At 35.6% G+C, this 16943-nt stretch overlaps 1 protein-coding gene across 9 annotated transcripts in view; it reads right to left on the reverse strand.

The window, feature by feature from the left end:
- Positions 1–16943, reverse strand: part of LOC141459325 (uncharacterized) — a 799141-nt gene that overhangs the window by 522104 nt on the left and 260094 nt on the right. Inside the window, exon 1 of one of the 9 annotated variants that reach the window (XM_074138278.1) lies at positions 11424–14630. The exons of 7 other annotated variants lie outside the window; for them this stretch is intronic. In XM_074138278.1, coding sequence (XP_073994379.1) covers positions 11424–11438 — 15 coding nt within the window. In that variant the 5' untranslated portion in view covers positions 11439–14630. Of the gene's footprint in view, positions 1–11423; positions 14631–16943 lie in introns of those variants that run through there. One more of the 9 variants, XM_074138281.1, reaches the window with a different exon arrangement.

The raw sequence follows: 16943 nt of genomic DNA on the forward strand, positions 1-16943 counted from the left end.
AAAAAGTTAGAATTCCAGCCTAGGATCACGGAAGAAAGTGATTTTTAATAATAAATAATCATTTACTAGAGCAGGGCTGAATGTTACAAACTGAGTCGACCTTACCTCATAATATAAGCTCAAAAACAGTGGAAAAAGTTAGAATTCCGGCCTAGGATCACGGAAGAAAGTGATTTTTAATAATAAATAATCATTTACTAAAGCAGGGCTGAATGTTACAAACTGAGTCGACCTTACCTCATAATATAAGCTCAAAAACAGTGGAAAAAGTTAGAATTCCAGCCTAGGATCACGGAAGAAAGTGATTTTTAATAATAAATAATCATTTACTAGAGCAGGGCTGAATGTTACAAACTGAGTCGACCTTACCTCATAATATAAGCTCAAAAACAGTGGAAAAAGTCAGAATTCCGGCCTAGGATCACGGAAGAAAGTGATTTTTAATAATAAATAATCATTTACTAGAGCAGGGCTGAATGTTACAAACTGAGTCGACCTTACCTCATAATATAAGCTCAAAAACAGTGGAAAAAGTTAGAATTCCAGCCTAGGATCACGGAAGAAAGTGATTTTTATCATAAATAATCATTTACTAGAGCAGGGCTGAATGTTACAGACTAAGTCGACCTTACCTCATAATATAAGCTCAAAAACAGTGGAAAAAGTCAGAATTCCGGCCTAGGATCACGGAAGAAAGTGATTTTTAATCATAAATAATCATTTACTAGAGCAGGGCTGAATGTTACAAACTGAGTCGGCCTTACCTCATAATTTAAGCTCAAAAACAGTGGAAAAAGTTAGAATTCCAGCCTAGGATCACGGAAGAAAGTGATTTTTAATAATAAATAATCATTTACTAGAGCAGGGCTGAATGTTACAGACTAAGTCGACCTTACCTGATAATATAAGCTCAAAAACAGTGGAAAAAGTCAGAATTCCGGCCTAGGATCACGGAAGAAAGTGATTTTTAATAATAAATAATCATTTACTAGAGCAGGGCTGAATGTTACAGACTAAGTCGACCTTACCTGATAATATAAGCTCAAAAACAGTGGAAAAAGTTAGAATTCCAGCCTAGGATCACGGAAGAAAGTGATTTTTAATAATAAATAATCATTTACTAGAGCAGGGCTGAATGTTACAAACTGAGTCGACCTTACCTCATAATATAAGCTCAAAAACAGTGGAAAAAGTTAGAATTCCGGCCTAGGATCACGGAAGAAAGTGATTTTTAATAATAAATAATCATTTACTAGAGCAGGGCTGAATGTTACAAACTGAGTCGACCTTACCTCATAATATAAGCTCAAAAACAGTGGAAAAAGTTAGAATTCCGGCCTAGGATCACGGAAGAAAGTGATTTTTAATAATAAATAATCATTTACTAGAGCAGGGCTGAATGTTACAGACTAAGTCGACCTTACCTCATAATATAAGCTCAAAAACAGTGGAAAAAGTTAGAATTCCAGCCTAGGATCACGGAAGAAAGTGATTTTTAATCATAAATAATCATTTACTAGAGCAGGGCTGAATGTTACAGACTAAGTCGACCTTACCTGATAATATAAGCTCAAAAACAGTGGAAAAAGTCAGAATTCCGGCCTAGGATCACGGAAGAAAGTGATTTTTAATAATAAATAATCATTTACTAGAGCAGGGCTGAATGTTACAGACTAAGTCGACCTTACCTGATAATATAAGCTCAAAAACAGTGGAAAAAGTTAGAATTCCAGCCTAGGATCACGGAAGAAAGTGATTTTTAATAATAAATAATCATTTACTAGAGCAGGGCTGAATGTTACAAACTGAGTCGACCTTACCTCATAATATAAGCTCAAAAACAGTGGAAAAAGTTAGAATTCCGGCCTAGGATCACGGAAGAAAGTGATTTTTAATAATAAATAATCATTTACTAGAGCAGGGCTGAATGTTACAAACTGAGTCGACCTTACCTCATAATATAAGCTCAAAAACAGTGGAAAAAGTTAGAATTCCGGCCTAGGATCACGGAAGAAAGTGATTTTTAATAATAAATAATCATTTACTAGAGCAGGGCTGAATGTTACAAACTGAGTCGACCTTACCTCATAATATAAGCTCAAAAACAGTGGAAAAAGTTAGAATTCCAGCCTAGGATCACGGAAGAAAGTGATTTTTAATAATAAATAATCATTTACTAGAGCAGGGCTGAATGTTACAAACTGAGTCGACCTTACCTCATAATATAAGTTCAAAAACAGTGGAAAAAGTTAGAATTCCAGCCTAGGATCACGGAAGAAAGTGATTTTTAATAATAAATAATCATTTACTAGAGCAGGGCTGAATGTTACAAACTGAGTCGACCTTACCTCATAATATAAGCTCAAAAACAGTGGAAAAAGTTAGAATTCCAGCCTAGGATCACGGAAGAAAGTGATTTTTAATCATAAATAATCATTTACTAGAGCAGGGCTGAATGTTACAAACTGAGTCGACCTTACCTCATAATATAAGCTCAAAAACAGTGGAAAAAGTTAGAATTCCGGCCTAGGATCACGGAAGAAAGTGATTTTTAATAATAAATAATCATTTACTAGAGCAGGGCTGAATGTTACAAACTGAGTCGACCTTACCTCATAATATAAGCTCAAAAACAGTGGAAAAAGTTAGAATTCCGGCCTAGGATCACGGAAGAAAGTGATTTTTAATAATAAATAATCATTTACTAGAGCAGGGCTGAATGTTACAAACTGAGTCGACCTTACCTCATAATATAAGCTCAAAAACAGTGGAAAAAGTTAGAATTCCAGCCTAGGATCACGGAAGAAAGTGATTTTTAATAATAAATAATCATTTACTAGAGCAGGGCTGAATGTTACAAACTGAGTCGACCTTACCTCATAATATAAGCTCAAAAACAGTGGAAAAAGTTAGAATTCCAGCCTAGGATCACGGAAGAAAGTGATTTTTAATCATAAATAATCATTTACTAGAGCAGGGCTGAATGTTACAAACTGAGTCGACCTTACCTCATAATATAAGCTCAAAAACAGTGGAAAAAGTTAGAATTCCGGCCTAGGATCACGGAAGAAAGTGATTTTTAATAATAAATAATCATTTACTAGAGCAGGGCTGAATGTTACAAACTGAGTCGACCTTACCTCATAATATAAGCTCAAAAACAGTGGAAAAAGTTAGAATTCCAGCCTAGGATCACGGAAGAAAGTGATTTTTAATAATAAATAATCATTTACTAGAGCAGGGCTGAATGTTACAAACTGAGTCGACCTTACCTCATAATATAAGCTCAAAAACAGTGGAAAAAGTCAGAATTCCGGCCTAGGATCACGGAAGAAAGTGATTTTTAATAATAAATAATCATTTACTAGAGCAGGGCTGAATGTTACAAACTGAGTCGACCTTACCTCATAATATAAGCTCAAAAACAGTGGAAAAAGTTAGAATTCCAGCCTAGGATCACGGAAGAAAGTGATTTTTATCATAAATAATCATTTACTAGAGCAGGGCTGAATGTTACAGACTAAGTCGACCTTACCTCATAATATAAGCTCAAAAACAGTGGAAAAAGTCAGAATTCCGGCCTAGGATCACGGAAGAAAGTGATTTTTAATCATAAATAATCATTTACTAGAGCAGGGCTGAATGTTACAAACTGAGTCGGCCTTACCTCATAATTTAAGCTCAAAAACAGTGGAAAAAGTCAGAATTCCAGCCTAGGATCACGGAAGAAAGTGATTTTTAATCATAAATAATCATTTACTAGAGCAGGGCTGAATGTAACAGACTAAGTCGACCTTACCTCATAATATAAGCTCAAAAACAGTGGAAAAAGTTAGAATTCCAGCCTAGGATCACGGAAGAAAGTGATTTTTAATCATAAATAATCATTTACTAGAGCAGGGCTGAATGTTACAGACTAAGTCGACCTTACCTCATAATATAAGCTCAAAAACAGTGGAAAAAGTCAGAATTCCGGCCTAGGATCACGGAAGAAAGTGATTTTTAATAATAAATAATCATTTACTAGAGCAGGGCTGAATGTTACAAACTGAGTCGACCTTACCTGATAATATAAGCTCAAAAACAGTGGAAAAAGTCAGAATTCCGGCCTAGGATCACGGAAGAAAGTGATTTTTATCATAAATAATCATTTACTAGAGCAGGGCTGAATGTTACAAACTGAGTCGACCTTACCTCATAATATAAGCTCAAAAACAGTGGAAAAAGTCAGAATTCCGGCCTAGGATCACGGAAGAAAGTGATTTTTAATAATAAATAATCATTTACTAGAGCAGGGCTGAATGTTACAAACTGAGTCGACCTTACCTCATAATATAAGCTCAAAAACAGTGGAAAAAGTTAGAATTCCAGCCTAGGATCACGGAAGAAAGTGATTTTTATCATAAATAATCATTTACTAGAGCAGGGCTGAATGTTACAAACTGAGTCGACCTTACCTCATAATATAAGCTCAAAAACAGTGGAAAAAGTTAGAATTCCAGCCTAGGATCACGGAAGAAAGTGATTTTTATCATAAATAATCATTTACTAGAGCAGGGCTGAATGTTACAAACTGAGTCGACCTTACCTCATAATATAAGCTCAAAAACAGTGGAAAAAGTTAGAATTCCAGCCTAGGATCACGGAAGAAAGTGATTTTTATCATAAATAATCATTTACTAGAGCAGGGCTGAATGTTACAGACTAAGTCGACCTTACCTCATAATATAAGCTCAAAAACAGTGGAAAAAGTTAGAATTCCAGCCTAGGATCACGGAAGAAAGTGATTTTTAATCATAAATAATCATTTACTAGAGCAGGGCTGAATGTTACAGACTAAGTCGACCTTACCTGATAATATAAGCTCAAAAACAGTGGAAAAAGTCAGAATTCCGGCCTAGGATCACGGAAGAAAGTGATTTTTAATAATAAATAATCATTTACTAGAGCAGGGCTGAATGTTACAGACTAAGTCGACCTTACCTGATAATATAAGCTCAAAAACAGTGGAAAAAGTTAGAATTCCAGCCTAGGATCACGGAAGAAAGTGATTTTTAATAATAAATAATCATTTACTAGAGCAGGGCTGAATGTTACAAACTGAGTCGACCTTACCTCATAATATAAGCTCAAAAACAGTGGAAAAAGTTAGAATTCCGGCCTAGGATCACGGAAGAAAGTGATTTTTAATAATAAATAATCATTTACTAGAGCAGGGCTGAATGTTACAAACTGAGTCGACCTTACCTCATAATATAAGCTCAAAAACAGTGGAAAAAGTTAGAATTCCGGCCTAGGATCACGGAAGAAAGTGATTTTTAATAATAAATAATCATTTACTAGAGCAGGGCTGAATGTTACAAACTGAGTCGACCTTACCTCATAATATAAGCTCAAAAACAGTGGAAAAAGTTAGAATTCCAGCCTAGGATCACGGAAGAAAGTGATTTTTAATAATAAATAATCATTTACTAGAGCAGGGCTGAATGTTACAAACTGAGTCGACCTTACCTCATAATATAAGTTCAAAAACAGTGGAAAAAGTTAGAATTCCAGCCTAGGATCACGGAAGAAAGTGATTTTTAATAATAAATAATCATTTACTAGAGCAGGGCTGAATGTTACAAACTGAGTCGACCTTACCTCATAATATAAGCTCAAAAACAGTGGAAAAAGTTAGAATTCCAGCCTAGGATCACGGAAGAAAGTGATTTTTAATCATAAATAATCATTTACTAGAGCAGGGCTGAATGTTACAAACTGAGTCGACCTTACCTCATAATATAAGCTCAAAAACAGTGGAAAAAGTTAGAATTCCGGCCTAGGATCACGGAAGAAAGTGATTTTTAATAATAAATAATCATTTACTAGAGCAGGGCTGAATGTTACAAACTGAGTCGACCTTACCTCATAATATAAGCTCAAAAACAGTGGAAAAAGTTAGAATTCCGGCCTAGGATCACGGAAGAAAGTGATTTTTAATAATAAATAATCATTTACTAGAGCAGGGCTGAATGTTACAAACTGAGTCGACCTTACCTCATAATATAAGCTCAAAAACAGTGGAAAAAGTTAGAATTCCAGCCTAGGATCACGGAAGAAAGTGATTTTTAATAATAAATAATCATTTACTAGAGCAGGGCTGAATGTTACAAACTGAGTCGACCTTACCTCATAATATAAGCTCAAAAACAGTGGAAAAAGTTAGAATTCCAGCCTAGGATCACGGAAGAAAGTGATTTTTAATCATAAATAATCATTTACTAGAGCAGGGCTGAATGTTACAAACTGAGTCGACCTTACCTCATAATATAAGCTCAAAAACAGTGGAAAAAGTTAGAATTCCGGCCTAGGATCACGGAAGAAAGTGATTTTTAATAATAAATAATCATTTACTAGAGCAGGGCTGAATGTTACAAACTGAGTCGACCTTACCTCATAATATAAGCTCAAAAACAGTGGAAAAAGTTAGAATTCCAGCCTAGGATCACGGAAGAAAGTGATTTTTAATAATAAATAATCATTTACTAGAGCAGGGCTGAATGTTACAAACTGAGTCGACCTTACCTCATAATATAAGCTCAAAAACAGTGGAAAAAGTCAGAATTCCGGCCTAGGATCACGGAAGAAAGTGATTTTTAATAATAAATAATCATTTACTAGAGCAGGGCTGAATGTTACAAACTGAGTCGACCTTACCTCATAATATAAGCTCAAAAACAGTGGAAAAAGTTAGAATTCCAGCCTAGGATCACGGAAGAAAGTGATTTTTATCATAAATAATCATTTACTAGAGCAGGGCTGAATGTTACAGACTAAGTCGACCTTACCTCATAATATAAGCTCAAAAACAGTGGAAAAAGTCAGAATTCCGGCCTAGGATCACGGAAGAAAGTGATTTTTAATCATAAATAATCATTTACTAGAGCAGGGCTGAATGTTACAAACTGAGTCGGCCTTACCTCATAATTTAAGCTCAAAAACAGTGGAAAAAGTCAGAATTCCAGCCTAGGATCACGGAAGAAAGTGATTTTTAATCATAAATAATCATTTACTAGAGCAGGGCTGAATGTAACAGACTAAGTCGACCTTACCTCATAATATAAGCTCAAAAACAGTGGAAAAAGTTAGAATTCCAGCCTAGGATCACGGAAGAAAGTGATTTTTAATCATAAATAATCATTTACTAGAGCAGGGCTGAATGTTACAGACTAAGTCGACCTTACCTCATAATATAAGCTCAAAAACAGTGGAAAAAGTCAGAATTCCGGCCTAGGATCACGGAAGAAAGTGATTTTTAATAATAAATAATCATTTACTAGAGCAGGGCTGAATGTTACAAACTGAGTCGACCTTACCTGATAATATAAGCTCAAAAACAGTGGAAAAAGTCAGAATTCCGGCCTAGGATCACGGAAGAAAGTGATTTTTATCATAAATAATCATTTACTAGAGCAGGGCTGAATGTTACAAACTGAGTCGACCTTACCTCATAATATAAGCTCAAAAACAGTGGAAAAAGTCAGAATTCCGGCCTAGGATCACGGAAGAAAGTGATTTTTAATAATAAATAATCATTTACTAGAGCAGGGCTGAATGTTACAAACTGAGTCGACCTTACCTCATAATATAAGCTCAAAAACAGTGGAAAAAGTTAGAATTCCAGCCTAGGATCACGGAAGAAAGTGATTTTTATCATAAATAATCATTTACTAGAGCAGGGCTGAATGTTACAAACTGAGTCGACCTTACCTCATAATATAAGCTCAAAAACAGTGGAAAAAGTTAGAATTCCAGCCTAGGATCACGGAAGAAAGTGATTTTTATCATAAATAATCATTTACTAGAGCAGGGCTGAATGTTACAAACTGAGTCGGCCTTACCTCATAATTTAAGCTCAAAAACAGGGGAAAAAGTTAGAATTCCAGCCTAGGATCACGGAAGAAAGTGATTTTTAATCATAAATAATCATTTACTAGAGCAGGGCTGAATGTTACAAACTGAGTCGGCCTTACCTCATAATTTAAGCTCAAAAACAGGGGAAAAAGTTAGAATTCCAGCCTAGGATCACGGAAGAAAGTGATTTTTATCATAAATAATCATTTACTAGAGCAGGGCTGAATGTTACAAACTGAGTCGACCTTACCTCATAATATAAGCTCAAAAACAGTGGAAAAAGTTAGAATTCCAGCCTAGGATCACGGAAGAAAGTGATTTTTATCATAAATAATCATTTACTAGAGCAGGGCTGAATGTTACAAACTGAGTCGGCCTTACCTCATAATTTAAGCTCAAAAACAGGGGAAAAAGTTAGAATTCCAGCCTAGGATCACGGAAGAAAGTGATTTTTAATCATAAATAATCATTTACTAGAGCAGGGCTGAATGTTACAAACTGAGTCGGCCTTACCTCATAATTTAAGCTCAAAAACAGGGGAAAAAGTTAGAATTCCAGCCTAGGATCACGGAAGAAAGTGATTTTTATCATAAATAATCATTTACTAGAGCAGGGCTGAATGTTACAAACTGAGTCGACCTTACCTCATAATATAAGCTCAAAAACAGTGGAAAAAGTTAGAATTCCAGCCTAGGATCACGGAAGAAAGTGATTTTTAATCATAAATAATCATTTACTAGAGCAGGGCTGAATGTTACAAACTGAGTCGGCCTTACCTCATAAAATAAGCTCCAGGTACCAGAAAAAAGATTAATGGAAAAAATTCCAAGGCCTAAAGCCCAGGGTGTCGAACCCAGTACCACAATATACAGGGTGTTCAGCATAAGACTACCGGTTACTTTGGGAGGCGATTCTGGGCATCATTTGCAACAAAAAAATTCCGTATACTGGTACACTATATTATTATATTAGCTCTTCACAACCGCCTAGTTCCAAAAGTTTATTGAATAGTTAAGAAAATCTATGTTTTATTCACATATTTGGCATATTTCTTCAATTAACTAAAGAATAACACACAGATCTAAACTCGTTAAACGAAAATCCTTTCATTCGAAATTGGTACCTAACACTCATTTAAACTCATATAGTATTTTCTTCTTTTTATTATTGTTTTATTCTTTATAATGTAAATTTTATATTTTTGAATATAGTTCTTAAATAAATTAATTATTAAATTTCACGTTTGCAAAAAATCGTACTGGATTTGATGTTTCTGATCAGTTATATTCTTATGGTAGGTGAATTCCTTTCATAGTGCCGACGCTGTTTTGAGGCCTACTTTTTTGCAATTAATCACAGATTTCTGCATCTATTTTTAAAATAAACCCAATGCATTGTATACCTTTCGAATGGTGATTGTATGTAGATGTTTTTCATGAATAGTGCACGTTTTTTACATACATAATATTTTTGAGAAAAATGAAGTCAAAGTTTTTGGAAAAAATTAGAAACTTGCTATTTCTTATGTTTGGGCCACAAAGTGAAATACTTGATATTATTATTTTGGAATATAAATTAGCGTATTTAAAAGGAAATTTAACCTTCTTTCTAATGAGCTTATTGAAATTGCTGTAGCTTTAATAGTTTGAGAAATATAGGCAACTTTTTGCTAAAAAGTAGTAACACCTTGAAAAAACATAAAATTAAAAATATCTATAAAACGGAGCCGAATCGAGCCGTAGTTTATATGGATTTTTTTTTGTAGCAAATGATGCCCAGTATCGCCTCCCGAAGTAACGGTAGTCTTATGCTGAACATCCTGTATTATTACAGCTTTACAGGTCTCGCCACTAACCGCTCGGCTATCGTGGCTCCTACGAAGGTAGGAGCCATTCATTTTACTTTGTTTTTATTTTATTGCTTTGTAGCAGTAGTTGTTGATGTAAATAAATTCCTTGAATTTATTTATATATTCCAATAAGACTTCGATTTCCAGATGAGCATTTTTGACTAAAAATGCTGAAAACTTTAAGGTTATTGCTAAAGAAAATTAAACCAGCGTAAGCACATTAATTACACAATAACACGTTCAACTTTCTCATTACTATATTTACATAGATTTTATAATGTCAATTCCAAATAATAACATTGTTAATTTTTAATCATTTTTGTTTCTTAATAATTCACCATTTTTTAAATTTACGTATATTTTTTTCCCCAATTGAAAATGAAAAAAAGAATTACAAATTTCTGCTGTACTGTGGCCTATTTTTAATTTTATAAACGTGGTTAGACCCCATTTTTGGATCAAAGATTTTTTATCTTAGCACGCATGTTTATCTTAGCACCAGTTTCTGACTGAGTCAGTGTAGTGCAGTGCGAGAAGGTAACTTAATTAAAGTTGATATCAGTACACCAAACTGATTAAAATACCTCTGACAATGGATGAATATCCGAAACCGGTTAAGGTTACAATAAACATGCGGGCTAAGACGGTTAAAAAACGAAGCTATAATAATTTATTGATTTTATGTTTTTAGGACCTCTTTTAAGCAAAGTGGTAGGCCATGAAATGTTGACTAAATAATAATAATAATCAACTATGTTTACCATAAAAATTTTCCGGAGATGTGATGATGTATTTATTTTAAAAAGTGAACCGAAAAAAAAGTAGGAGGGATTATGAGTTCTTCCTTCTAAAGTATGAGAAAAAGCCGTGTGAGAATCAACACTAGGTTTAGATGAAAAAGTGCAATATATTATCGTGTTTTCCTGCATTTGATCTGTATAAATATCTATCATTCTAAAATGCCTTCTACGGTATTTAATGAAGTAAAGAAAGTAAATAATAAAAATTGTTTGTTCCCTTAATTATATGTGCCATTTGAGTTTATTTACTTTATTTTGATAAAAGTTATAAAGATTCCTTTTGAAATAATTCTTCTATAAAGCGGATGCAAGTTTTATACAATAAAGTATTGTATATCTAATTTCCTGCAATTAATCTGTATAAATATCTATCATTCTAAAATGTTTTCTACGGTATTTAATGAAGTAAAGAAAGTAAATAATAAAAATTGTTTGTTCCCTTAATTATATGTGCCATTTGAGTTTATTTACTTTATTTTGATAAAACTTATAAAAGATTTCTTTTGAAATAATTATAAGCGTATCTAATTTCCTGCAATTAATTTGCATAAATATCTATAATTCTATAATGTGTTCTACGGTATTTAATGATGTAAATAAAGTAAAAAAAAAAAAATTGTTTGTTCCTTTATTTATTCTGTAAGAAATGTCATTTGTGTTAAATTTGTTTTTACAAACAACTCTCTTGTATAAGCTGTACGCTTTAGGCAGTAAAAAGTTTATCTATTTTTCTAAATTTGATTTTATTATTTATTCCAAGGAATAAATTTTTTTTTTCTTTCTTTTCCCTGTAATAGGATTTATTGTGAGTCGCCATGACATGAAATTCATTTTATAAATCGTATTTCTTTATTTGTTGTAAGAAACACAGTACTTACAAACCAGCTGAGCATGCTATAGAGTGTCGGCGTGCTGCGCCCCACACTTCGTCTATTATCGCCAGCAAGACCATAGCACACAAACTAACTTAGATATCTTTACTTTTATTGGCCATATTTATTGTAACTGGCGCTAAAAAAGCTCAAGGACTTTGCGGGACTTGCGATTTTTTTTTTGTTTTTGTTTTTTGTTTGAAGTACCACGAGGCGCGATAATATCGCGCAACGCGTTAATTATTATTTATTTTTTTTTTGTCATAAATTAATGAATTTACAAATCGAATATGCACACAAAACTAAATATAATAGCAAGTATGAGGCCGGCCACTGACTGGCCAAGTAGAGGCGGCTGACAATCTACCAAAACACTTTTGGGTGCGAGCCAGTGGCTGTGTACTGGTGCCGTTGGTGGGGCCATTTCCCTCACTTCTCGCCGCTTCTTGAGTTGCACGCATCGCTTTTATTCATACTTTTAAACTTTCTCGCGGATTCATGGTGAAACTAAAATATCGTGAAACATCCCTCTAAGGGTACCACGTTCCTCTGATACACAGATATACGTATTGCCGGCGGGTCAGACACTTCAGCAGAGAAAGATCACAAGTTTTTTTTTTTTAAATCCATCTGGAGTACACTCTTTGATGGCTTTCAACACGTTAAGTGGAATTGCAGCTACAGATTCAACTGCTGTTAACAGTTCTATTCCCGGGCTAGGATTTTGGATTTTATTTAATGTTTAATGTGAGAAATTTATAGTAAAGTATGTTTGCCATCTGCCTCTGTCCACGGCACCACACTTTGATAATTGGACTTTAAGAACCGCATGAAAAAGTTGGCGATTAGATTAGATTAGACTAGGGCGGCCTCAAGGCCTACGCCATTGCGACCCCTTTGGATCTATTGTGGCTCTCCTCACTTTAAAGCTCACCCTCCAGACCTGTCCTTTTAATCAGACTCTTAATTCTGGAGAGCGACTCCTGAGTAAAGCTCACCAGGCCTTGGTTTTTCCTTCCCTGAGAAGTAACATCCTTAGCCACACGAGCCCGAGCCCTTCATACTGTCACAACACGTGCAGTGCCGTTTCCTCCTCTTCCTGACAGAACCTACAGAGGCTATCGGCTGCCAGGCCCATGCGATGTATGTGTTTTCTGAGCCTGCAGTGGCCAGTTAATAGGCCTACAATCATCCTTATAGCCCCACGGCCTTGACGGATTAATTCTGCAGTCAGCCTCGGCGAATAGCCTTTAATAAACTCCTTCGCCTGTCTCTGCCCAGTGGTGGCAAGCCACCACTCCTGAGACCTACTCTGCACCCATAAGTTAATGGTCGCAGCCTTAACACACTTCGGAACCCCAAAACAGGGCTCCGGGCCAACGAAGTGTCCCGCAGAGCCTTCCCGGGCCAATAAAGTTGGCGATTACTTCACTTCTTACTTTTACATGAATGAAAAATCATTGGAGAAGGTTATTCCAATGTAAGGAAGATAGAGTTCGGCTTTATTAAAAACGGAATAGAATTTCGTGTTAACGAAAATTTAACTCGTTAGCGAGTAAACATTTTTCTGCCTTTTTATGGAAAATCCTAGCTCTGTAATTAAGTGACCCGAGATGAACTGTAGGATTTGAAGTGCCACGAAAATGTTCGCGTAACACTGGTTCAAAATCTCTCTTCAAAATTTTGAATGTAAGAAAAAGATGTCCGAAATTCTAACTTTGAATGAAATAAGAGCAATTAATGTGATGGTTCACATTGGATTATGCTTCAAAAAAAAAAAAAAATTGATGGACAAGCAGAGCTAGATGGCTTTGTAATGGGTTGGCAAATAAGTTCGTTCGGTTTTTATTTTGGTATAGATTCATTCCGATTTTTTTTTTATTCTCGGCGCAAGCGCACAACTCGATTGCTCATTTGAAAGATTATGTTAAGCGAAACCTTTCTATGGATTTCGGTTTAACAAACATTACTATTGTGCTTGCTGCGTAGCTGTAAAGATGGAAGAAAATAAAGTGCATTTTCGCCATATTTTGCTCTATTATTTTAAATAAGGCAAAGGAGCTGTAGAGGCTCGTAAAAATATATGTTGTGTATATGGTGATGATGCCTTAACAGAACGCGTATGCTAAAAGTGGTTTGCCAAATTCCGTTCTGGAGATTTTGACATTAATGATGCGCCCCGCTCCGGTCGCCCGATGGATGACAATGGCGTAATCGATAAAGATCCATGCGAATCGGTGAGAGAGATAGCAATAGCACTTAATATATCCCATATAAGCGCTGAAAAGCATTAGCGTCGGCTGGGATACGTTTCTCGGCTCAATGTTTGGGTACCGCCATGAAGTAACCGAGGCTAACTTAGCCACTCGCATATCCATTTGCGATTCGCTGCGGAAACGTCAAGAAAACGACCCATTTTCAAAGCGGATGGTAACGGGAGATGAAAAATGGATCGTCCACGATAATGTAGTGCGTAAAAGATCATGTAAGCACTGCTGTGAGCCGCCGCAAACAAGCTCGAAGGCGGAATTGCATCCGATACGGAGATTATGCTCTCCGTATGGTAGGATTATAAAGGTATCATCTATTACGAGTTGTTACCGTCAGGCAAAACAATTGATTCAACCGCTTACTGTTCGCAGTTAACCAAACTGGACCATGCAATCCGCACAAAACGTCCAGAATTGAAAAAATCGCAAAGGTGTCGTCTCTCACCACGACAACGCCAGACCGCATACGTCATTGACCACTCGGAATAAACTGCTGAGATGTTTTGCCTCATCCTCCGTATTCACTGAACCTGGCACCTTTTGATTATCATTTATTCTGATAGTTGCAGAACTCTATTAATAGAAAAATTTTCGATAACGAGAGGACTGTCAAAAAACATTTAGATTGGTTTTTCGTCGATAAGCCAGAGACGTTCTACGAACGTGGTATAATGAAGTTGGTGGAAAGATGGCAAGAAGTTATCAATAAGAATGGTCAATATATAAATGATTAAAATTTATTCTGTGTATCAAAAAAATAGTTAATTTATTCCACCCTCAAAAACCGAACGAACTTATTTGCGAACCCATTATTTTGTATAAATCACTGAGATAGATAGCTGAATGAGCAAACGATTCATTGCTAAAATATGTCTGTGAACTTCTAAAGAATGTTTTTATTATTTGTGTCTTAGAAGAGCTCGACCACATCAAAGCTGTCGCTAACTGGCGTCCCTTTCAACCTTAAACAAGTGATTGCATCATCAACAAATTGTTGCCTTGTTCTGTATATATAGATGTATATATATATATAATTTCTTTTTTAATATCTAAAATTAGTTAGCATTTCTTTCTTAGAAAGTATATTTTAAATACATAAATATTTTGTTTCTCAAATAAAAATACATTCATATTCTTTTGAGATATGTGTATATGACGTAGATAAAAATAAGTGTGTTGCTGTGACGTGGCAGATGTGGAGATATACATATGGCTAGCCGAGATTGCGTGCTTAGCAAACATGCCATTACTGATCTTCAACAAACAGTTATGTTCAATCTTCTCACAGCGCCCCAAAAAAAATTGGCAATATTGAAATTGTGTCAATGTTTCGAAATTGTAAAAGGTGGGGCAAGATAAAACGCAAAATGATTTAAGTAAAAGTTACGTCAATGTGAATGTAATAGTGAAAAAAGTGAGCATTCCTGTTCTGGTTAATAAACTAATATTAATAATTAATTATAAGAAAGTAAATATTTTAATTAAAAATATGGAGATAATGTAAATAACGTAAATAAGAGATTGATTGGGGGGTACCCTCAGTAAAGGTATCTACGAGGGTCGTTTGAAAAGTCCGTGCAAAGTCAGAGAGATAGCACCACTGGCGCGTATCGAGGTTATGTTTAGTTAGTAGCATCTCTTGGAAGAACTCACACCAAGTTTCAGCCAGATCGGTCTATTTCTTTGTGTTTGGCATTCGTTTGAATCGAGGAAGTCGAGTGATTTTCAAAAAATGGACGAAAAAGAATTTCGTGTGTTGATTAAACATTACTTTATGAAAGGCAAAACGCCTGAGGAGACTAAAGAGAAGCTTGATAAACATTATGGTGACTCTGCACCTTCGATTAGAACAGTTTATAAGTGGTTTCAAAATTTTCGGAGTGGCCATGTGGGCACAAGTGACGCTGAACGTTCTGGACGCCCTGTTGAGGTCACTACTCCAGAAATCATTGATAAAATCCATGATATGGTGATGGATGACAGAAGAGTGAAGGTGCGTGAGATTGCTAGTGCTGTGGGCATCTCGAATGAACGGGTACATAATATTTTGCATCAACATTTGGACATGACAAAGCTATCCGCAAGATGGGTGCCGCGATTGCTCACGCTTGACCAAAAACGAAATCGTGTGAAGTGTTGCAAGGACGGTTTGCAGCTGTTCCAGAAGAATCCGCAGGACTTTAAGCGTCGTTTCGTCACTGTGGATGAAACATGGATACATCACTACACTCCTGAGACCAAAGAACAATCTAAACAATGGGTTACCAAGGGGGAATCTGCGCCAAAAAAAGCGAAGACCGTTCCTTCGGCCGGAAAGATTAAGGCGACTGTCTTTTGGGATTCGCAAGGAATAATCCTCATCGACTATCTGGAAAAGGGTAAAACTATTACAGGTGCATATTATTAATCGTTATCGGACCGTTTGAAAACCGAGCTGCAAGAAAAACGCCCACGATTGGCCCACAAAAAAGTCCTTTTCCATCACGACAACGCACCAGCTCACACCTCAGCAGTTGTGGTCGCAAAATTAATGGAAATAGGGTTCCAACTCGTTTCACATCCCCCCTATTCTCCAGACTTGGCTCCCTCGGACTACTATTTGTTCCCCAATATGAAGAAATGGCTGGCGGGAAAAAGATTTTATTCAAACGAGGAGGTGATTGCAGAAACGAATGGCTATTTTTCAGACTTGGACAAATCCTATTATTCGGAAGGGATCAACAAACTAGAGCAGCGTTGGACGAAGTGTATAAGCCTAAAAGGAGACTATGTTGAAAAATAAAAAAGGTTTACCCCCCAAAATTAAGTAGTTTTTATTTTTGCACGGACTTTTCAAACGACCCTCGTATACAGGGTGAACCAGTAAGTATTGTCCATAGGCCTACGGTGTGTAGTACATCTAAAGTGGAGTTCAATGACGTATTGGCCAACTTCATATTTTCCACTGTTCTTGAGTGACGTCCCTTAATTTTTTTTTTCTAAAATCATTACTTTTTTTCAATAAAAATGTTATAACTCAGAACATTTTAATCCGAATTCGATTCTGATGACACGGTTAGAAAGACAGATAAATTTTCTACAAATTGATACCATTTTGAAGCATAAATTATTCTCTAAACAGCCTCAATCCTTCCTCCGATTGCTGGAAAAATAAAAGTAATCGAAATTTTTAAGAAAACTCATTAGGCCCTTACGTGATCATTATCAGACCTAGGTTTTTTATAAAACGTTTCCTTGTTTAATGGGCTTTCAAACG

Source organism: Rhodnius prolixus, unplaced genomic scaffold, assembly GCF_049639745.1.
Source record: "Rhodnius prolixus isolate KJV_2025 unplaced genomic scaffold, Rpr scaffold_11, whole genome shotgun sequence".
Taxonomy (NCBI): Eukaryota; Metazoa; Arthropoda; class Insecta; order Hemiptera; family Reduviidae; genus Rhodnius; species Rhodnius prolixus.